The sequence below is a fragment of the Notechis scutatus genome, chromosome 4, assembly GCF_049901735.1.
Source record: "Notechis scutatus isolate UNSWTSFEM ecotype Mainland chromosome 4, rNotScu1.2, whole genome shotgun sequence".
Lineage (NCBI taxonomy): Eukaryota > Metazoa > Chordata > Lepidosauria > Squamata > Elapidae > Notechis > Notechis scutatus.
This window is the reverse complement of record NC_142012.1, coordinates 40957656-40982120: the sequence shown is the minus strand read 5'-3', so window position 1 is coordinate 40982120 and position 24465 is coordinate 40957656. Positions and strand designations below refer to the sequence as shown.

Here is a 24465-nt window from a genome sequence, read left to right as displayed (position 1 = left end):
TTATGCATTTGTACAGTGCACGGGGAGTCCTATTTAGAAATCAACCAAAATTATGATTAAAACATTATTTTCAGTCAATAGTACTGTCATCTAGCTACAGTTTTGCTGTGAAATTTTGTACTTGCTATGGTTTCACCAAAACATACTGTTGATAATTAACAGTATTCAGTGTTTGAATATTGATATGAAAGGTGCAGGAAGAGTGAAAGAAAATGCAGTTGGAACATAATTATTCAGGTAGTCCTTGACTTAGGAATGTAATGTAGCCTGCCCACTATGGTTGTAAGTTGTGATGTTAAATGGATCAATCATTTATCAACCCAATTTTACACCCATTTTGTGGCAGTCATTAAGTGAACACAGTGCTTGTGGAGCAAACACATTTGTTAAGGGAGCATATAGTTCACTGCGGGCATGTTCTTCAGCAAAACTGTTGTAAAACATCATGTGACCATGGGATGCTGCAGCCTTTGGAGGCTGAAAAATGGGCCTGTTTCGTCATTTCTGGTACTTCTAGAAATACCAGAAGTGACGAAATGGGCCTGTTTTTCGGCCTCCAAAGGCTGCAGAGGCTTCCCTTGAGCTTCTGGGAGGCCGAAAAAGGCCCGAAAATCAGCTGGGAGGCACGCGCAAGCGCAATGAGGTAAGTTTGCCTGGGGCTTGTGTGCCTGCACAAATGGCTCTGCGTGCCACCTGTAGAACGCGTGCCATAGGTTCGCCATCACGGATCTATACCATTTTTGTGGCAGCTTAATTTCACCCAAATATTCTGGATTCCAGTTAATAGGACGGGATAGTAGCTACATTTTCCAAGTGCGGAAGGAATGTTTAAAATCTGATGAATAACACTGAAACATTCAAATCAATTTGTTCAGATTTTGCTATAATTAAATATTTTGCTTCCTACATTTAGAAAAAAATATGAAAAACAATAAATCTACCAATGTATACATAGGTTTGTGCTACAGGCATTTAAGAAGTTCCTTGCTCAATACGTCAATAAATTTCTAACACAAATATTCAAGTTTCTTTTTGCTGTATTCAGCTTCTATAGAAGCATTTTTTTCTCTTGCATGAAGGCAATGCAAGTATTTTTCCCCTTCAGAACTTACGTTCATCCCAAATCACAATATACCCACTTACCCATTACCAAGTTTCTTTGTGTACATGTAACACAGGAATCTGATAAAACTATAGTGGGAATTCTAAAACAAGTGAAACATGTTAGAAAATGACAAGGCTCTTTCCTGGCACACATACAAACACAAAGATTGCCCTCCCTAGCAATAAACCAATCAAAAAATCATATAGTTGATTATAATTAATTGTCTTTAATCAGGCAAGAAGCCTAGTTTTCAGTTCATCAAAGTTGTTTCCCAAATGCAAGTGTATATAGCAGATAATGCAAAGAATCCTTTTTCTCAAACAGTTACAACGGGAATTAGAACAAGACTGATTAGAATACCATGTTGCAGAGATGCCTGTTTTTTCTTTATTGTCACTGCTATACCACTACTTACCCTAATCCCAAATCTTTTATTGGAAATCTGCTTGTAAAAGTCAACAGAATGTACTTCCAGAGCAAAATAGTGATGGTTGTAATGTGAAAAAACAATTTGAATGAATACATTTCATGCCCAATATATCAAAAGAAAGTACATTGTTTTAAAGTCCCATGTCTACCATCAGCTCCTTTCTAGTTTACATGGCTCTTATTACCTGAATATGTTCAAGTCTCCCTTCCCTGCAAAATTTTGGCATTGGACAACTGACAGTCTCCGTTTTCATGAAGATATGCTGAGAGAGACATGTCTGTTCCATTATTTGAATTTTACTGAAAAATACTGTAAGGTGTTATATCTAACAAGTGTATGAGAACTGAATCACAACTTTTCCCCTTCAATTTACACATATTTTAAAGACAACCCAACAGAGCAAAACATTTCACAATATACAGTATATGATGATTAAGCAGTATAAGGAGTATTCTCATTTTATTCCTCTGATTTTCTCATATCTAAATATAAATAATTAGAACACTGCTATGAAAATGAATTGTCAATGCTAATATATGTTGTGTAAAACTATAAACTAGAAGTACACAACCTTTTCAAATATCCCAAATTTTATGGGTCATATTCTGGCACTTTTGGTGATTAGATCCTACTGAGATTTTTGAAATACATTAAAATATCAGGGAAAAATCCAAATCTATACTATTACAGTTGTAATAATATCATCACAATATCATCATGCTATCTCATTTATTCTCCACAAGGCCATTCTGAAATATTTAAAATGTATACAGCTACAGAAAATAATGTGTTGCTTTTAAAAAAATATTTGAGACCACTGCAGCTAGGGAATGTCATTCAGTCAGATCTATGTGTAGTGCCTATTTAGAAGTCTAAAGTGACTGCCAAAGTGATTCTGAAAACAATTTTTTTGTTTCTGAAATACTTTCCAGTAAGATGTACAATTTTCTCACATTCTTCCTTAACCAAACTGTTTATGGACCATTTTGAAATTGATTTTAACCTATTTTATGTAAACAGCATACTGCATTATGTGCAGCTTAAATGTATTAATTTCATCTTCCACTGTACATGCAAAGGCACTGATAAAACCAGTTCTATGAAACTGTTAAGTTCCTTGGCTTCCAAAATTTTGTAAATCTTAAATTCGGTTCTTAGATCATATAAAAGTTCATAAAAGCCCCAGATAATTAATTTCATTTAAAGTGTCTCTGCTAGATCCAGTTATCTTATTAAGAATATAATTTAAACCACAGTAAAAGTATGGAAATGAGTGTTACATGATATTATACATCTCTTCATATGTAAATCACCAGGGTAATAGCAAGGAACGCAGCAATTTGAAAGATGCTCAGTTACAATAAAGCCTCTTATTGATACAAACATAGGTCAAGGTTTTAAGTTGACCATTCTCAAATCATTTCAAATAAGGTTGAGTAACTGAATTCGCCATCACAAAGTTTCAAAAAGCCTTGCTCTGACCATGGTTTTAACTACCCTTCTTATTATTACATATACAAATAAATGTGAAGTTCATTTTGGTCTCTCAGTTATGAAATAAGAGAAATTATAATCTAGCCCTTATATAAAGGGATGCGTGAGCATGATTGTCCAACCTGAGGCTAGTTTATAATTAAAACAGTCTTGCCGTTTCAACTGAAGCAATCAAAATATCTTCTGCTCATTATATCCAATCAACAAACAAGCCATTCAATGAACTGACAAATCTTTCTTTATAGTCCAAGGAATAAAGGTAGTTTGCAGGTGGAAATCACAAGCAAGATTTCCATTTAAAGATTCAAAAACTGCTTCCAAGAGCATGTTTAGATTATATATAAAGTTTATGCTCACTTGAGCTATAAATGTCAATGCAAAAACCACGCCTATAATCTCTAATAGATTATACAGTTGTCCTGTATAAATTAAGATTTTCCACATTCCCAATGTGTCATTTTCAAGACTTACATTTTGCATTGTAACCATATTCTATGTTAGCCAAACCATTATTTTTTATGATATTCAAGAGGTGTCAACAGATATTTCAAGTGATGCAGAGGCAGCTAATTAGGCCTTGAAATTTTTCTGAGCACATCCATGTAGCAGTGGACTGAATATCTGCTTGATGAATGATGATGTAGTGGATGAATTCTTCATCCTTTCATCAACTGTGCTGTTCTACAAAAAAGTATGATTTGAAAAATAATTTGGTTAATGGCTTTCATTCTACACAACTACAGAAATTACAAAGTAAAGCAATGTTTCTCAACCATGGCAGCCTGAAGATGTGTGGATTTACCTCCCTGAATTCCCCAGCCAGCAGGCATCTGTAAGTTGCCACAAAGCTGAGAAACATTGAATAATTTCATTAAATATGAAAGAGCCAGCAAAGTTTTAAAAAATAACTTACTATAAGACCCAATGTTGTTTTCTTTCCTTGCAAGACTAGGTTTCATTTTCCATAGATAATGCAGGATTGCTCATACCTTTAAAAAAGAAAAGATTATCTTTGAGCAATTATTTTTAATTTTGTTTTAAATAAATTACACCTTGAAGCTTACTGACAACTAGAGCAGAAGTATTGTCTGGATAAACCAAAGTGCACTCATAACCTCCCATGTAGAGTGTGTGGCAATAGTTCAACTGCACAGTGACATAAAAATAAAAACAACTAAGGAAAGAACATCATTGTGCACTATGCAGATCTATGTAGACATTCCTGGCTGTGATTGCCATTTGGGGAAGTGCAAGTTGAAAAGTCCTCACAAATGGGATAGCCAAAATCCCTGCCACGCTGTCTCACTAGGTTTGAACTTGACTCTTGTTTCTCCCCACCTTGACTCTAACAGCATCCATATGTTAAGACAGAAGCTTTATATCACTTGGCCAGTCAGGCTCAAAAAAAATATTATATGTACAGTATATAAATCAGTGTCTCCACCTTGCAAACCCTGGAATGAGCCCAGAAGGAAAACACAATCAATGGAATGGAAGACTGCTTGATAGGTCAGAAGAATCAGGAAAGTTACATCATTCTTGTCCTGCCAGCTGTCACTCACAAGTGCTATCAATGCTCTTTCAAATACTACAATATATCTCAGCCTGAAACCTGACTGGAAAAGAAGATCATTCTCACCCTTTCTCGAGGGTTCTCTGAAGCTGTAGCCAACTGCCCTATTAAAATCCTTCCCTAAAAAAGGGAAGGTATGTGTAAACTGAACAAAAATTGTCCATTTTTTAAACACTGCCTTGATTATTTTTATAAATAACTCGTTAGTGAACGTACCTAAGACTCCTCTTATTTTCCACACAACAGCCCTGTGAGGAGGATTGGGTTGAGACAGTCACTGGCCCAAAGGCACCCAGCAGGTTTTCATTTATAGGGCAGGGCTAGTAGAACAGTAATTCTAGTATTTGCAGTGTGATGCTAGTTCGCCTCCTCGTGGTGCACCCTGGATAGCACAGAAGTGTGAACCAAGCGACTAGCAACAATTGGCAGACAGACTACATTGAAGAATTGGCAGTTAATGACAGTTGGCAGTCAGACATCTTTGTAGAACTCCTGGCTCTCTAAATACATGGCAACGGATAAACAAAATGGCTCTCCTGTCCTAAGCCACATTGCACCACCAGTTCTACCAAGGCAGGAAGCCTTAGTGAAGGAGTACAGCAAAATTACAGCTCACTCAACAGCTAACAACTTTGACATCAACACACAGTGGAAAACCAAAAGGACTGCTGAACGCCCAGATACATGCAGTTACGTAGATGACCCTACACAAAAGGTGCCAGGTTTTGATCTTCCTTGCCAGCATTGGTCAACTGAATAGGATCCATACCCAACATGGTGTCTGCCAAGACTGTTTAAGTGGGATCTTGTCTCTATCCCTCAATGTGGCTGTGGTGCTCCTCGACAAAATACCTATCACATTGTGTCTGATGTCCATCAAGAGTTTTTATTGGCCCAATGCCTGATTTTTTTCAACATAGACCACCCTGTCCTTGAATGGCTGGGTGGACTGGACATTAACATTTGAACTACTATAAGTCCATGTATTTGTCATCCGCTAAATAAATAAATCTAGTATATTGGGTTCAGTGATGGTTGCTTGGGACGGGATATACCACCAAGAGTGGTATTAGTAGAACAAAGACTTCAGTTCTCACAATTCTACACTGAGTTCATCTATCCTTATTTATTTCTACCATTTACAGTCAATAAATGAAAAACAAGTTTCATTAGAAGAAAAAATGAAATCATTTTCACTGATTTGTTCATTATGAAGGGATTTCTTCAAAGGAAGGGAAATGCCAACATTCTGAACCTCTTATATAGGTACTCCTCAACTTACAGCCACCATCGAGTCCAACATTTCTATTGTCAAGTGACACAGTTGTTAAATGAGTTTTGCCCCATTTTACAACCTTTCTTGCCACAGTTGTTAAGTGAATCACTGCAGTTGTTAAGTTAGTAATATGGTTGTTAACTGAATTTGTCTTCCCCATTGATTTTGCTGGTCAGAAGGTCACAAAAGGCAGTAACATGACCCTGGGAAGAATCAGTTGCCAACATCTGAATTTTGATCATATGACCATTAGGATGCAGTAACGGTTGTAAGTGTTAAAAACAGTTGTAAGTCAGTTTTTTCAGTGCTGTTGTAACTTCAAATGGTTACTAAAATAATGGTTGTAAGCTGAGGTCTATCTGTACCAAGATATGTGCCCAGTCCAAACTTTCAGCTTGTCAGCCTAAAATGTTCTCATTTTGTCTTTGGCTGAAATGATCCGATTTGATGCCTCAGTCTAACAAGACACTTTTAAAATGTACTATAAAAATACTGTTAACAATTTCTTACCCAGTTTGTTCTTTTCAGTATCTGCACTGGTTTCTGTCCAAGATTGAGGATCAGTAAGAAGGTGGCTCTGAGAATCTCGCAATGTCTTAGCCGGAAAATGATGACTATTCTCACTGTAAAAAAAAAAAGGGTTTCCAAAAGTTGAATGAGAAGCAATTCCATGAACTGAATTATCTATCAGGGTGCTTATAGCTTGAGTTGCGCCTGACTCCTAATAACAGCAGGGGAACACCTATGTTATTTTCTTGCTGATAAGGGAGAGATAGTTTGCTGGTAAGGAAAGGGGTCTGCTCACCTGGCACAGTTGAAATCTGAAATCTGACTACCATTCCAATCAGCCATTCCTTTGTTTTTACCTACACACACACAAACACACACGAATACACAGGCACATACACAAATAATAACCTGCTTTCTGGCTCCGTTGTCCACTGCGCATGCAAGGCAAGAAAAGTAGTCTGTGGGACGACGGAAAAAAAAAATTGTTCAGACCTTCCAACTTCTCATGGAAAAAAAAAATCTCGCAAAATTGGAAGGTCTGAACGTTTTTTTTTACTGTCGTCCTACAGACTACTTTTTTGGGATGTGGCTGCCTTGAAGGGTGGGGGGATGAGGGACCTCTGTGTGTGTGATTGTGTGTGTGTGTGTGTGTGTGAGAGAGAGAGAGAGAGAGAGAGAGAGGGAGGGAGAGAGGGAGGGAGGGAGGAGAGAGAGAGAGGAGGGAGAGGGAGGGAGGGGAGGGGGAGGGAGGGAGGAGAGAGGGAGGGAGGGAGGAGAGAGAGAGAGAGAGAGAGAGAGAGAGAGAACATCACCACCAGCCCTGGATAACTCTCCAAGGTTGGATCAGAATCCTCCCTCTCTTCCCCCCCCCCACACACACACAGAGGTTGGAGCTTTCTTTCTTTCCTCCTGCCCTCCTCCCACCCCACTTATTGGAGACCCCTGGATTCCCTCCCCAACCCCTGGCCCATACAGGCACCACCCACGTGAATGACGTAGAGTTGGCCATGCCCACTCAGTCATATGATATCCCCCCCCCATCCACGGCCACCCAGCCGGTCATTAGGAAGAACCAGTTGTTAAATTATTTGTATCTCACCACTGCCTGAAGTATAAGATGATTATTTCTATACCAAACAACAACACACACTATAATATATAAACTTACATTGAGCCTGGGTAACTGAGACACCACTTATTTCCAATTGTTTCTGCCTGCCCATTATGTTGAAGCAAAGTGGATGCGCTCTAGGTCCCCTCCATTAAATATTGTGGGGTCTAGGAAGTGTGCCTACCCCCACTGCTCCCAGAACAACATCCCCACAGAAATAAGGTTGGTTCTCTCTCTCCTGGAGTTCTGGAAAGTTGTGAAAATCTGCTTTGGTCCCAAACCTGGGATTGATATTTATTATTTGTTCAATTGTTCAACTTTGCTTTGTTATTTCTGCTGTCTATTAGATTGTTCTGTGTCTGTGATTCAATGTTTTTAGCTGTTTTTGTTTTCTCCAGCTTTGTACAACACTCAGAGTTTACCAGTATTGGGTGGCTAAGAAATTTAAATAAATAAATACACACATGCAGTACATTCTGTACATAAAGAAATAGTAATAATAATATATAGGCATACTTTTTATTTGCATTGTGTCCTGCAGGAGTGGAAGCTTGTTCAAGATCTTGGTTAACAAGGCAGGTAGGAAAAGAGCATCCATCTCCTAGGCTGCAAATTAATTAAAAAAACATATAATAAGCAAACTGCACTCAAAAGCTTTTTTAATGTTGAATTTAAGTTTTAATTTTAAAAAGTATTTAGCTCACGTATTTTAATGTGGAAACGATGCTCTCTTAAATGCAGAACTCACCTGGTAAAAATTGGCAATAGCCAGTACTTTTTCTCATCTCCAAAGACTTCCCTTAGGTTTTTGCTGAAGCCCAAATTAAACCCATTTTTATCTGTTCCATGTCGAAAAACAGGCGCTCGGAAGGCCTCTATAAGAAATTGTTACATTATTTAACATTTTCAAAATAGCGCTCAAGAGACAGAGTGGTTTGTTGATAAAATAAAATTCTAACTAAAAAAAATAGGACTGACAAACCAGCCAATAAAGGAAGAAAGATCAAAGAAAATAAAACAGATAAATCAACAGTTGGATAGGCAGGAAGGTATCTTTGATAAGGAGATTGAAGCATGGGTAGACATTTGGGGAAACTGCCAGCATAAGTTTGTACAGGGAGAAATGCTTTGACTGAACAAGAAAGATACAGTGGAACCTCAGGTCGTGAATGCTTCTGTCCACAACCAAATCGGGTGATGACCAGAATTTTCTGAAAAGTTTTGCTTCTGATCGTGAACATATCTTTGTGTGGCGACTGAACACAGCTGCGGTGATTTTCCCTACTGCAGTGATTTCCCCTTTGTGCCATTTATTTTGTCCATGCATGCGCAGTTGGTTGTGTTTCTGGTCATGACCAAATCAGGTTGCGACTGTAGTTCTGGAACTGATTACAGTCGCGATCTGAGGTCCCACTGTATAGACAAAGATAGAGATAAAGATGAGGAGTGTGGGAGGCAAGTAAAAAAATGGATAAAAATTGAAGCACTAATGAGAACAAGAGATGGATGGATGGAAAGAATTGCCTTTTAAATATTAAGGTACTTGTAAGTTGATAGAGGCAGAAATAAAATTAGATAGAGGAAATATTAGAACGCATATTTTTATAGAATAAACAAAAACAATAGATAGAAAGATTAGAGGTTTACAAATGTTAGACATTTTTCTTGTTATTTAAATAATTTTATGAGGATCACCTAAGTTTAATAAATGTGATAAAGATTACCAATATTGTTATTGTAATTGGATTAAGGTGAATGATACCCAGAATCAACATTGTCCACACAAAATATGGATGTATATTCCAAATGTATATATATATGTATATATATAAAATTAAAAAATAATAATTTCTTACCTAAAGTTGATTTATTCTTACTGACTAACCAACAATGATAACCAAAGAGAGAAGATAAGCTAATTGAAAACATAGCTGCTGCAAAGAACAAAAACATAATATGGAATTTGGCTTGAGTATCAGGAAGGCCATTCTATAAAGAAAGACAAAAAATGTTTCAATGTTCTTTTAGACACATAAATGCATCTATTTAAAAATCAAGTTAGATCAATAATGACTGCATACAATCTTGTCTTATTTATGCCAATGTTTTTTCCAACATGCCAATGTTAAGATGTATGAACTTCAACTTCCAGAATTCCCTGGACAGAATAAAGTCTTCACATGTTATAAGTTGTCAACTTTAAAAAATACTGATTTATATTATAACTATATTATAATATAATGGTGGCACAGTGGCTAGAATGCAGTACTGAAGGCTACCTCTGTTGACTGCTGGCCACCTGCAATTTGCCAGTTCGAATCTCACCAGGCTCAAGGTTGACTTAGCCTTCCATCCTTTTGAGGTCAATAAAATGAGGACCCAGATTATTGGGGGCAATATACTGCTCTGTAAACCACTTAGAAAGGGCTGTAAAGCACTATGAAGCGGTATATAAGTCTAAGTGCTATTGCTATATTTGACCTAATTGAAGTGTTATAAATCTAGGTAGTCCTGACTTAAAACCATTTGTTTAGTGATCATTAGAAATTACAATGGAACTGAAAAAAGTGACTTATGACCGGTTTTCAAACTATGGTCACCTGATCAAAATTTGGGCTTTTGACAATTAGGAATCATGTGATCACCATTTGTTACCTTCCCAGCCAGCTTCCAACAAGCAAAGTTAATGGGGTAGCCAGATCCATTTAACAGCCACATGATTCATGCTTAATAACTGTGTTGCTTAGCAATGGAAATTTTGGGTTCAACTGTGGTCATAAGTCTATGACTATTTGTATTATTATACAGAAAAAAGTAGAGGAGTATTTGAATGTACCTTAAGACTGTGTGCAAACTCAAACATGGTGTTTTGTAGACCATGGTTGTTCAAATCCAATTATAGGTGTTTGTGATGTATTTAAATCATAGCTAATTAATTGTTAATCAAATTACAACTAAACATGATGAATGAACTAAGTTTATAAGTTGAAACTTGAAAAATTTAAGTACTCTTTAATTGACTTCCAACCAGTTTTAAGTACTAAAAATACTGAAGGCACTTGGCCAATAAAGAATTCATTCTTTCTATTATCTATCTATCTATCTATCATCTATCTATCTATCTATCTATCTTAATTTAATGATCCAAAATACTACTGTAATTAACATCCATAACATTTAATACTGTACATGGAATATGTGTGTGTGTGTGTGTGTGGGAATTCACATATTCCTGATTCTCATTATGTCTTGTCAGGAAGACACAATTTTAAAGACTAACTTTAAGCAGAACATTGTTTGAAAAACTATAGAGCTAAATAGATTTTAAGCAAAGTCTAAACAATTCAGAATATTCCAATTCCAATGAATATTCCAATATATAATTAAATCCCAATGCCTGTTATATTCCCTTGTACCACACAACTATGGGTTTCTGGGAAGTACCGTGTTTCTCACAAAATAAGGCCGGGCCTTTTTTTTTTTTGACCCCCGGAAAAACGGCTAGGCTGTCTTTTCAGGGGTGACTTAATTCTCCCCCCTTGCATCCTCGGGTGGGCGGCAACGGCTTGATGTTGACCTCAGCATTGGTGGGGCACTTCGTATCGGGAGACCTTCCGCCACCGGTGCTTTCCCTTTCCCCATGCTGCCGCGGCGTTTAGAGCAACGCCGTGGCATTTGGCGCAGCCACGAGCGGCCAGCCAGGGCTCCTCCCTGCAACCGGAGCCCGGCAGAGACACTCGGCTTCAGGCGCTCCTGTTGCCGCCTTCCCTTCACCTTCGAAGGCAAAGCCAATTCTTTTAAAAATGACACCCTACTACCGGTACGACAAAGCCTCCCCTGCCCAAGAGGGCAGCCCAACCCCATGTGGGGAGGCAAATCTCCCAGGGCTGCAGTGCAGGATCATCCCACCCCGGGAGAAGGGCCCAGCCGCCATCCCTGCCTGGCGCTGGGCAGAGCGTTAAGAGCTTCACCTGGGGTGCCCAGGGCAGCTGACAGGCAGGCCTCCTGCTGGTGGTGGAGCCCGGCAGCAAGCGCCTCGCCTGAGCCTCCGCCATCCGCCAGAGCCATGTGGGCTGGGCACAGCCGGGAAAGTGAGCCACAGGTGCGCGTCCACCTGCCAAGTGAAAGAGGCGGGTTGACCCAAGCTTGGCTTCCTTCCCAAGTCCCTCCAGCCCGAACCTGAAGGGGTCACCAGGAGAGGCCACCCGAGGCAGTGATAGCGCCCACCCATCCGTGGACAGGGAGGCAAGGCGATGGCCTGCGCCATGTCCTCCTCTGAGCTGAGCCCCGCTGAGTGAGTGCCTCTGCCCGATTCCCATGCTGCTGCAGCATTTGGAACTGCCAGCGCATTTGGAGATGCGTGGGGATGGGGGATGGGCTGGGTGAGGGCTGGAAAGGACCGGCGGCTTCGGGCTCTCTCCTCCGGACCCGCCGGCCAGGGAAGCAGCGCTGCCGTTGCCTCACCTCCGTCCGCGGATAGGTGGGCGCTATCATTGCCTTGGGAAGCCTCTCCTAGTGGCCCCTTCGGGTTCAGGCTGGAGGGACTTGGGAAGGAAGCCAAGCTCGGGTCAGCCCAGCTCTTTCACTTGGCAGGCAGGCGCGCACACGCGGCTCACTTTCCCGGCTCTGCCCAGCCTGCACGGCTCTGGCACGGCCCTGGCAGGATGAGCAGAGGGTCCCGCGGGGAGGCGCTCACTGCCTTGGAGAGAGCTCTGCCGCCAGGCAGGAGGGCCCGCCTGTCAGCTGCGCTGGGCACCCCAGGTGAAGCTCTTTGCGCTCTGCCCGGCACCAGGCAGGGATGGCGGCTGGGCGCTTCTCCCAGGGTGGGCCGATCCTGCACTGCGGCCCCAGGAGATTCGCCTCCCCATGTGGGGTTGGGCTGCCCTCTTGGGCAGGGGAGGCTTTGTCATACCAGTAATAGGGTGTTGTTTTTAAAAGAATTGGCTTTGCCTTCGAAGGCGAAGGGAAGGCGGCGACAGAAGCCAAGTGTCTCCGCCAGGCTCCGGTTGCAGGGAGGAGCCCTGGTTGGCCGCACGTGGCTGCGCCAAACGCCGCGGCAGCATGGGGAGAAGGGAAAGCAACAGTGGCAGAAGGTCTCTCGATACGAAGTGCCCCATCAACGCCAAAGTCAACGCAGGCAGCACCATATCCAGGTATGCAACAAAAGTACTTCCTAATGGCAAGGCCCCCCCTGCCATTCCCCTCTCATTTTGCATGTTTAATATAGGCCTTAATTTGGGGGGAGGGGCTTAATTTGATTTTATGCCTATAAAACATGCTGGGACTTCCTATTGGGGGAGGCCGTATTGTTGGAGAAACACGGTATAATCAGAAGGTCCAGTGATGCTGAAATATCTACAGCTTTCCCAAGTTTCATTCTCACAGAAGTCATGAGTCCTGACATTAGCCCATTTCAATAATGTTTCCCTTACATCAGGGGTGTCAAACTCAATTTCATTGAGGGCTGCATCAGGGTTGTGTTTGACCCCGAGGGGGGGGGGCAGGGTAAGTATGGTCAGGGTGGATGTGGCCAGCTCGACGTCACTCCTGTCGGGGGTGCCTGTAGTGGCCCAAGCACTGTCAGCAAAAACAGGCTCCTGAGCTCTGCTTTTGGCAGTGACAGCCTCCTGCAACCTCTGCCAGCGAAAATGGAGCTCAAGAGGACCGCACATGGCTCTCCCGAGCTCCATTTTCACTGGCAGAGGCACCACAGACTGGTTCTTTGCTGTTTCTAGGGCAGTCCCGCAGGCCAGATCTAAGCAACCTGTGGGTCAGATCTAGCCCCCAGGTCTTGAGTTTGACACCCTGCCCTACATCTTCCAATGTCACCTAATTGAAGCTTATAGACACAAGAGTTTCAATAGTGTATATAATCGCCAGAACCAGAAAATGAACTGAAACCTACTGTCCAGAATCTAATAAAATGCTGTAACTCAGTCGCAAAGATGAAAAGGCAGTATAATAGAGAGTAAGCCAAGAATAGAAGGAAAAACTTGTAATTTGAGAATCCAACACAGTTGTTCACCCTAGGAAAAGAGAATACAAATTGCTGAAAATATATGTATAAATGGACACACACACAAAATATCATTTACAATACTCCATTTGTTATTATAAGTAAACACACTTCTGTTTTTTTAGAATAATTCTTTAAATAAAGGAGTTATATCAATGAACAGTATAATAATATTACAAATATAAACATGTAAAAGTCACAAAAATTAAACACAGAAAGATGAACTGGGCTTATTAAGGTATTTCTTTCAATATTTTCCACAAAAACTACACAGCTTTTGAACTGGTATATTACTGGTATGTTAAGAAACTTCCCTGGAGTTTCTTAAAGTAACTGGTTTCAACAGTATCGCTTCTCATTATAGTTCTTCAGTTCTGACCAGTGCTATTATTGTTAAAGTAGCCACAGTAAAATCTTTTTTTTTGCTAATAAAGACAGCCAGTTTCCTGGTGTTCTTGATATTTATAATGACAAAAAAATTTACTTACCAGGGACAGTGATGATCCATTTTCAAAATACATCTTAAAAAGACAAAAAATGTAGATTATTTTATAGCATTTACAGAAAAGTTAATCATATTGCATCAAAACTTTTATCTTAACACATAGAACAAGTCGGTATGACAGGACCAGCATCTAAATGAGTAATCTAATTTGTGCTTGAGTTGACTTAGATATCATTCATATGATAACTTCCCTATTTTGTCGTCACCTTATTTATGCCAGCCAGAAGCTGTCTAGCCTCTAGCTGGCATAAAATGAAGTGACTGAATATTCGGAAGCTTGATTTGAGCTCAGGTTTTTGTTTTTATGTCTTTAGTTTTAAGTATGCTTCTATGTTATTTTTATTTTTGATTAGGAGCCAACTGGAGTTTGACATAAGATGCTACATAAGTGCTTAAATAAATAAATAAAACAAACATTTCTGAAATTACTTTCAACCAGCAAGACGGAAATAAGTTCTCAGCTTTGCAAATATTTTAATATTTGTTTCTTACTTATCACAGACAGAACAGTGATGGCAACGATCTGGTTTTATAAGTTGGCATCTATCACAATATCTGATTGCTGTAAAGACACAAAAAGATTTATGTTTACCCTACTTGCTGCCTTGTGCATATCTTCCTGCATATTCCAGACAATTGTAAAAAGTATGTAACAAAAAGTCATTTTGCTAACAATCCCATGTTTCTTTTTGGACACAAAAAAGAAATGATGTTACACATTACAATTCTACCCTGTTAATTTGTACTAAGAGGGTTTTAATAACTCTTAACAAATACTGGCAAATAATCAGCTGTTTGGAAAGCAACTGAAGAGACTATAAGGTCTTTTCACCACAACCAGTGGTGGGATTCAAACATTTTTACTACTGGTTCTGTGGGCGTGGCTTGGTGGGCATGACATGGCATGGCTTGGTGGGCATGTCAGGGGAAGAATACTGTAAAATCTCCATTCCCTCCCCACTCCTAGGGGAAGGTTACTGTGAAAACCCATTCCCACCCCACCCCACTATCCTGCTTTCCAGCTCCGTTCTTCTGTGCAGGACAACAAAAGATTAGCTGGGACTTGGGAGGCAGAGAATAGATGGGGGCGGGACCAGTCAGAGGTGGTATTTGCCGGTTCTCCAAACTACTCAAAATTTCTGCTACCAGTTTTCCAGAACTGGTCAGAATCTGCTGAATACCACCTCTGACCATAACTACTGAAAGTTACCAACAATTATTTGATAAAACTGTAATCAATAGCTGCTGCTGCTGCATGAATTTGAAATTATGCAGAGTTCTCCTAAGAAACAATCTCTACATTCAATAGGACTGGAAGTGCTGTAAAGTAATCATCCTATTCAAATAGTTATACAATTGATCCAAAAAGGAACATAATCACAAAGTCTGTTAAAGAGAGCCAAAAGCAAAACAACCCAACATCATATCCTAAATTTTGAATATATTTTTCCCGAGAGACCATTTCATTTCACTTTGTTTCACTTGGTTTTGGCATATTATGACTGGCTTTGATTTTTTTCCAAAAAGATTCAAGTAAATAAATTGGGACTATCCACTGTGCAAAGAAGCAGCAGGCATAGATTCTATCTCTCTCTGGCATCAGCTGGACATAGGCTAGAGAAGCAACAGGGGTGATTTCATGGATTGTTAAGCAAAAATTTATAGACAGAGAATCATTTTGAATGGCTGTTTAACAGAGAACCAAAGCTGGAGATCACACAGCACTCTGGATAGCAATAGCACTTAGACTTATGTACCGCTTCATGATACTTTACAGCCCTCTCTAAGTGGTTTACAGAGTCAGCATATTGCCCCCAACAATCTGGGTCTTCATTTTACCAACCTTGGAAGGATGGAAGGCTGAGTTAACCTTGAGCCTGGTGAGATTCAAACTGCTAAATTGCAGGTAGCCAGCAGTCAACAGAAGGAGCCTGCAGTACTGCATTCTAACCACTGCGTCACTATGGCTCTAGATGAGCATCTTGAGAGCAGTCTCACAAAACTAGTTGCCATAGTACACCTGACAATCCACCAAACACCTAATGATAAGAAGAATGTTAGATGTTCTTTGTCCTTCCCTCTAGCCAAACAGTATGTTCCCTAGCTTGCTCTTTTTCTGACAAGTGAATTCATTTTAAGCAAATCACTGGGCAGAAACCAACCACCTTTTTATTTAATGTATTTCATAATGAAATTTTTAGATTTTATATGGATACTCTTAACTTATGTCTGCTAAATAATCAGGAGGACATCATTATTGACAAATATTTACCTCCAGACATTGTTCTTGTACTTATAGGGAGGTCCTTGGCTGCCCTCTTCAACACTTCTTGATGGGTTTCATTTCTAGGTTCTCTTTCCATCAATTCCTTATCTGAATAGCTCAGATGGAACTAGGAAATAATAAATCATTATTTATTAACCATTTAGTGTAAGCATATTTAGACATTTACCTAAATATTGGAAGATTTGAAACTAAACAGACAATTCTTTACAAGCTGATGTGGATGCTACTTTTTCAATTCAGAAAGGCTATCTATACAGGTACAGTCCTCAACTTATGACAGTAATGGAGATTGCCCATTTCTGTTGGAAGTCATAGACTCTGTTAAATGAAGCACATGATCAACAACTTCCCTGTCCCTGCTTTCCCAATGCACTCATTAAATGAATGCACAGGTTGTTATTAGGTAGAGAATGGGATGACTCACTGGTGTGAGAAACTGTGGGAGGCGCTAGTGCAGACACAGGCACATGCAGAAGATATCTGAGATATCCCATTCTTTGCCTCCTGCCCCTTGGGTTCCCTAGTGCCTTATGGGCCACCTCCTTATCCCACCATGTCACAACTGCACACTTACCTTTTGAAGATATCCAGAGCTCAGGAACTTGGAGTAGAGAAGGTTTCTCCCTTGCTCATTTCTTCTTAGCTTCGCAGCATAAGACTAGTGTAAAGCTAGCACTGGTTATCACTAAGAAGAAATTGTAGCAATTTATATACTCGTTGGAGAGGAAATGATTGCAATGGAAGCAAAAGTGACAGGATTTCTTCTTGATTGTGCCAGGTGGCAGAGCAAGGGAGCACCCTTCTCTATCCTGACTTCCTGAGCTCTGGAAAAGTGAGTAAATGGTGACTGGGAAATGGGGGTGGGGAGGAGTGTAGGGAACTTGGTATTTGGATAAAGCAAGCCCATTGCCTTTGAGGAGCTGGCCGGGCAGGATGGGGTGATAATAGGTGGGTGGGTGTGCTGAAGAGTCTCTGCAGCTGGTTGTAAGGGAAAATGACCATGGGGGTACTGCAGGGTTCATGACTTTGAAATGGGTTCATATTTAGCTTTTGGGGTATGTGTGGTAACTTCAAACATTTGTTAAATGGCCTGTTGTATCTCAAGGATTACCTGTAATCACATTTGCTTGAACATGAAATTATAACTTTATACATAATTAGAGATCTGATTTATTGAAGCCTGGACTGCGTTGAGAGTTTTTAAAGGGAAACCTAACAAATTACCTCTTCCATATTGTTAAGTGAAATTGGTAGGAAGAAAGTACATTCATATTCTTTAAAAAAAAATGAAAAGACAACTATTTAAGGTTTTCATTTTTAATTTTTTAAAATTGTATAATATTGAAAATCAATCTCTCTTCCTTATAAAATTGATAGAATATTTCAGATATTAAAACTAAATCTGCCCTTAGCCTCTTTGAGAAGTAAATCTGAAAGGCTATCTGAAAATGAAGTTAAAAGACAATCTTGTTCAGTGTTCAGAAGAGGAATTATTGAATAAATCACAATATTATCAGCAATGTTTTATATCATTTAATGAAAGAAGTGGCCCTTTGCAGGTCATTATAAAATGACTGCTATACATAGATGTAAATCAACATTTTAAATAATGCATTATTTTATATTTATTAAATAATTAAAAAATAATAGGTCTGCTTATAGAGACAAAAATGATTTTCTTTGTTTCCTTTACTAAGATTAAGCAACAGTATTATATATTTCCATTTATACATGTATAAATTGTAATGTAATATATATTTTCAATTTTATTTAACAACATGCTATTTGAAATATGTTAAAATTATTACTACCACAGTTAGTTGAGGCTGATGACAAGACTAAGTAAATTCAGTATTAAAGAACTGATACACTTGTTGGGGGTATTTTCCCTTTTATATGTGATATCCTTATTTCTATAATAGCAAATTAGGGAAAAAAGAACATGAAAGAACACACAATATAAACTAATGTTTTTCACATAAATGGTAAAAGCTTTGACACTATCAATAAAGTACACACGTTGATAGCCTGTGTCTTCAGATGAACAGATGGAAAACAAGAGAGAATATATTTATGTAGGATATTATTTACTGTATATACACAGAACCTTTGTGCACCAGAAAGAAAATTAGTAAATAAGTATTTTTCTTGCACAAAATTATAACTTACTTCTTTGGAAGGATTCATTGGTAATGTAAAGATTGTTTTCCAGTAAGACCACAAAAACATCATGAAAAATAGATGATACGCAATCAGGCACACCACTAAAACAAGATCATAAAATTAAGGCATTAAGCAAATGACGGGAATTGTTAGAGATATACAGACAACCAAAAGAAAAAGAAAAAAGAAAAGAGCCAAATGTTCCCAATGGTTCACAATAAAGAACAATGCTATCACAACATCTATAGAACTATAAAATAATGGCTGTTAAAGAAGCTACAAAGCACTACTAGAATGTGTTCAGATAGAAAACTGTGTAAGGAAGAAAATTCTGTATGTTCTGTCATTTAACCTTTTCATTATCAATATTCCTTTGAATGGATCTAATGGGGGCAAGAAATTCTTCTTAATGTGTCTATAGCAAGATGGTTATGCAGTTTATACAATAATACCAGAAACTCAAGGGCCCTATTCTATCAAATCAAAGACTTAATTATGTCCTAACCTATTGCCACTAAGATCAATAATTCTTCTATAGTAGCTAATGTTCAGAGATATGGTAATCATCATGATTAGTTAAAAATAAGGTAATCAGTAACTACTAATCCATCTAGTGCATTTTAAACTCATCTAAGCTGATGGTCATCAATGTAGTTTTACTATATAATATAATTTATCTATGGATGGAATAAAGAAGATGATAAATGTCTGGTCAAGAAGTGTATAATTTACTGAAATAAAGAAGATAGAATCAAAGAAAAACAAGAAAATAGTGTGCTTAGTTTGGCAACAATCTTAGTGTCAGTAGGAGATAGGACAAAATACATAGCAATACCCAAGATAGATACCGTTATATAATCCTTAACAGTCTCCTGATTAGTTTTGCCCCATTTCCTAGGGCAAGGAATAATGTAAGTACTACAATGTTGGTATTAATGCAGCAAATACAGTTGAAGCATAGGAATGGGAAGGAATCTGGTAGTATCAACTAAAGTTTCCTCAGTTTCTTCTATTAAATTATAAAGAATGTTTGGTTGTATGTGGTCATACACACAGAGAAGATAGATCAACCTGTTGTCCCCCTTTTCCTTAGAAAACCTGATGACCAATTAATTATCAATCTATAGGGAGACATAGAAATAAAAATGCAGCCTAAAATTCAGTTAGAAAAGGCATGCAATCTTCAATAATTTATTGCTGAAATAAATAAAATTTTATGAAGTGCCTGAACATATATACACTAAAGCAGCCTTACACTCTATAAAATACAAAGTAGAAAAAAATAGCTATTACTTACTTTTTTCTCCAATATTTGATATTGTTACTGCAAGAGAAAAGTTCAGTTAGAAAACTTGTCATTATTTGGACCCCCCAAAAAAGCATTCTCAGTTTCTGGGGTACATATATACCGACCTTTTAATGAGGTCGGTTTTTAGCCAAGCTAAAAACAAATGTAGTGTTAGTCTGCATCAACAGAAGCATACAGGTAGTCCTAGCTTAAAAACTGCCTTAAACTACAACCATTTGCAGTTTTGATAGTGATAAAAAGTAACTTTGTGATCAACATCTGCATTTATGACCTCCACAGGAAAGCTGAAGTAAGATTGTACTGTAAGCAGAGCTGCAGTCACATAATTTTTCACTTAGTAAACATTTTGCTTAACAACCAAGTTACTGGTCCCAACTACGGTTGCTAAACGGGGACTACCTATAGTACCAATATCAAAAGGTCATCATTCTTCTCCATTTTATGTTGGTCAGTTCATGCCTTAAATATTATGTTTAGTTCTGTCAGCTCATCCATGTAGTCCATACAAAAAGCACTAACCATGAATTCTAACACTTATTGCAAGGTAACAGAATCTTGAAAGTAACAGAATCTTGAAAGCCTAAAAGCATTCTTCCCCTCTTTTACTTTTACTTCCCAGAAAACCAGAAAGGGTCTTTCCAGAGATGCTTCCCATGTCCCTTTTGCTTCCCTCAGCTGAGATATCTGTTCTGTGATAGTTGTCTATTCTGTTGTCTATTCTTCCTCCTGTTTTCCAAGGACGTTCCCACAGACCATTACAAGTTCTGAGTAATACATTCAGGAAAGGCTTTTACAAATTAAAGTCTGTCCAAAGGACAGCAACTAAGATGATAGGGAGAATACAATGAAAAACTTGGGAGTGTTTGAAGGCACTATATATTTTTCAAGAATGAACTGGGACAGATCTGATAGCCATTTTCATGTATCTTAAGATCAACCAGAAGATGGAGCAGATTCATTCTGAGCTGTTCTACAAGGCAGGAGAAGATTTTGTTGACCTTTCTGAAGGCCATGAAAACCTTGGCTTCTCTCACAGGAGTTTGCCTGGAATCTTAGTGTTACTCTGTGTGGTAAGGTATTTTTTTTTATAGAAGTCTCAATTTTGTTACTTTAAGTTGTATATTATTTTATTTTGTTCATTGCTCAGAGTTCCTTTTGATGGATAGCAATATACTCTACATTTATTAAGAAACAATGGGATTAAATTAGAAGAAAGCCAATTTTAGTTTGACATCAGAAAAATATGCTAATTGTATGAACATCAGAAGAACAGATTGCCTCCTGAGAAATGGTGGTTTCTCCTTTATTGAAATATTTAAACAGAGGTTGAATTACCATTGTCACAGCAACTGTATTAAGGGACTCCGGCAGATTTAACTGCATTACTTTTATAGCATTTTCCCAACCTTACATTCAATGATTCCATGAAATATGAATTGTTAAAGAATGAAATGTTTATATTTGTTTAATTGTTTTACAGAATGACTAATTACTAAGAATGAATAAATTGTAGCTGATTTGGAAACTGATAATGATCTGACAGTTATAGTACTGAAATTTTGCTTTCTCTTTATTCAATTCAAAGACAAAAATTAGGAACATTCATTTGTAAATATTTCCTTGATATTTTTGCTCATTTCCACATACAATGAAAATTATAATTATTCTGAGGCAAAACAGTGATGTTTAGTCTCCATATTTTAACATACTTTACCACTGAATGTCAGACAATATGGACAAACAAAATATCAACTACTCTCATTTTGTATTGCTGCCAAATTCTCCATGGAGATAAAACTAAACCAAAATTGGACAGTATTCATATAATTAAACTATGAATTAGTGGAGTGTGACATAAAAGTTAGATCACATCCTCACTTTAAAAAAGATTGCACCAAAAATCAATCCACCATTTTCTTGTTGTTGTTTTTTCACATTTCTAGAAAAATAGAAGAAAACTGAGGGGAAGGATGTGAAAAAGAAAAAAGAAAGAAATAGTGGATGTATATAATCAAAATCACATGAATAGCATTATTCCAGATTGAGATGGTGAAGAGGTTTTGAAGAGACTGTTGCTATGGTTTCATGAGAAACAGTAATATCATCTACTATTCATTTCATTTTCAGCATACTTATCATATTAGGCTTCTCAGTGTAATTTATTTTTAAAATGATAGAATTGTCTTAGGTTCACTGAGAGGACAATAATGGAAATAAACAAGTATCTTCTAATATTCTCTCTCTGTCACCCAAAGGAGCTCCTTAATGCAGACTCATCTTTCTTTTAGGTAAGAAAAAATGGATATTGGTTATAAAGGCAATCTTTAATACAGAGTGTGGGCACTTCAGGTATTTTGATAATCAACATTTCAGAAAAGAAGCAAAACAAATAATTAACATACCTGACAATGTTAGACCATATTCAAATAAGACATTATTCTCTTAACATACTTTAATGGCAGCCAACCTTCATGAAATTTAGATTGTCAGCTTAGATTCTGAAAAATACAATTCCTTATTTTATACCTTTAATTACACCATCCAGCAGGTAATTTGGTTATAATATAAAAGTGTTTACAAGTTTTGGACCAGAGCAAAGAATCTAAATTGTGATATTTTTATCCATTTCTTCACTGAGCTTATTTACCCAGAAGATGATAATGTACAGGTATTAAAAATCAAGTTTCTCATTTTGCTTTCCATTCTTAGATATACAGCTTCACAGAGAATGTGTGTCTACTTCATGCGTTTGTTTATATATTGCTGATAAACATTGCTATTTCAATACCAGCAAGCGCACACAAGGCGTTTTTACTGCTCTGCCTTGATTAACACATGCTAACACTTACCCCAGGAGACATTATTTCCTGTACAACAGATAGTTACTCTCAAGAGATCTTTCTTAATGAATTAAAGCCTTAAAATCAAGCTCCTTTTAAAATTACCAGTTTGTTTCCCAACACCAGATCCATACAGAATCCATCAACAGGGAGGGTAAAAAAGGGACTCACGCAGACAGAGCTGGGCGACGTAGGCATAGTAAGACCAGGCCAGGATGCTGCAGATGAAGAGGACCGGCACCCAGTAAAGGAAAGGACCGGCACGCCGCCACAGGCAGTGTCGCCTCCCGCCTCCTATCCGAGAGCAGCTGCGGGAGGAAGCCACCGACCCCGCCGGAGACGCCATCTTCCCCTCCCCGGTTAATCAGCTCTTCCGTCTGCCAGGAGGGCCCGGGCCCTCGCCGCACATCCCCGGCGGCAGCGACAGCGGCAGAAGAGGCTGGCAGGTTCCAGCGCTTCGCCGCCTTCCCCTTCAGCGCTGTCTTCCTCGGGGTCGGCAAAGGCTGCCCCTCCCCCCCACGGTCGCCCCCGGCCACCGACCGCTGCCCCCCTCCCGCTCGGCCGTCCGTCAGTCACTGAAGTGGGTTCAGCTGCCCATCCCTGAACCGGGACCGAGGAAAAAGCGGATGCGACGGAGGCTTCTCCCTCTAACGCCCCAGACTGCGAGCTGTCAATGCGAGCGAAGGGCGGGGAGAGGAAAGGCGAGCCTCCCCCCCTCCGCTTAGTATCCCAGCGGAGGAGGGGGCGGCGGCGTGGGCTTTCGGGGTCCACCCATCCTGAGGTCCTAGGGACGGACGGGGTTGGTACCTCATTGGAAAGGAGTATGGGACCGTGGGAAAGTGTCCACCTGCTCTAATTCCCGTTGTCTCTTCGTCTGCTCTTCAGCCTTTTGGCAGCGGTTAGGTGGTAAACTTTGCGCCAGTAAGCGTTTTGCTAATCTACATCAAATCCTTACAGCAACGTTTGGGACTGTGTCTTCGGATGGGAAGTTGAGGAATAAAGTTACTGGTTTGGAATGAATGGCTAGTTTGAATAAATATGACACGAGATAAGGAGGAGGACCTTTCCCTGCGATGTAGCAATCTTGCAACCAAAAGGAAGAAATCTAAATGAAATCAAATTTTTATAATGATCATAGGCCAGCACAGAAGAAATTCATTTTGATAAATTAATTCTGGCAACATAACACTATTGTAATAACAGCATGAACTCCCTTTGAAATTTAGACTAATAGGGTGAATTTAGTCTTGTCATCTTGATCTTTTAAATTGTAACAGTCTACTTTATTCTAAGTTATATATGCCATCCATCCATCCATCCACATACACGTTATACATATGCTGAAAGAACTGTAAATGCCCAACACTTGGTTTGCAAATCACAGTAGTTGAATCCTTAAAAAAAACCACCAGTTTAAATTGATAGGTTAATTCATTGTGTGAAGGATGGCTGGTTGCCATTATGACATGGCAGCAGTTTAACTTGTTTTTGAATTTGTAAAAAAAACCCACTATTAAATTCCTATTGACTACTTTGAAGAGATTCATATTGCTTCCTTGATGATTGACCAGTATCTTCGTCCGGGATTTCTTTTTGATTTTCCTAGTTTGGTTGGATTACATAGTTTTTCAGATAGTTTCTCCATTTTGGCTTTCTTTTTATAAAATAAATGACATGGTTTAATATGTAATATATTGTTCTTCTGAGGTTGTCATAATCATTTTAGCCATTGTCTTTCCACTGCAGGATGAAAGTCTCTTCCACATTTCTAGCCAATACTGTCCTTGGCTTTCTTTTGCCAGTTGGGCCCACAATACTTGCTGAAGTTGTTGATCCATTGTTTTAG

At 38.9% G+C, this 24465-nt stretch overlaps 1 protein-coding gene across 2 annotated transcripts; it reads right to left on the bottom strand.

The window, feature by feature from the left end:
• Positions 1–1311: 1311 nt before the first annotated feature.
• Positions 1312–23495, bottom strand: ZDHHC2 (zDHHC palmitoyltransferase 2). 2 transcript variants are annotated; one of them, XM_026667093.2, is made up of 13 exons: positions 22791–23495; positions 19768–19794; positions 18477–18571; positions 16293–16413; positions 14513–14582; positions 14004–14036; positions 13405–13525; positions 9356–9488; positions 8248–8374; positions 8016–8105; positions 6389–6501; positions 3943–4018; positions 1312–3710 (listed from the first exon to the last, which is right to left on the bottom strand). In XM_026667093.2, the coding sequence occupies exons 1-12, from the start codon at positions 22963–22965 to the stop codon at positions 3978–3980; spliced, it is 1146 nt and encodes a 381-aa protein (XP_026522878.1). In that variant the 5' UTR covers positions 22966–23495; the 3' UTR covers positions 1312–3710; positions 3943–3977. The 2 variants fall into 2 exon arrangements, with proteins under 2 accessions (XP_026522878.1, XP_087819330.1); XM_087963204.1 differs by lacking the exon at positions 22791–23495 and adding an exon at positions 22182–22267 and having other exon boundaries at positions 3570–3710.
• Between the last annotated feature and the right edge of the window lie 970 nt (positions 23496–24465).

Excerpts from the sequence above, each read along its gene's own strand:
- ZDHHC2 (XM_026667093.2), bottom strand. The coding sequence starts at position 22,965 with ATGGCGTCTCCGGCGGGGTCGGTGGCTTCCTCCCGCAGCTGCTCTCGG. Across the intron at positions 14,583-16,292 it reads TACAAGAACAATGTCTGGAG|CAATCAGATATTGTGATAGA; the intron begins GTAAATATTTGT and ends GTGTCTTTACAG. Across the intron at positions 8,375-9,355 it reads TAAGAATAAATCAACTTTAG|AGGCCTTCCGAGCGCCTGTT; the intron begins GTAAGAAATTAT and ends AATTTCTTATAG.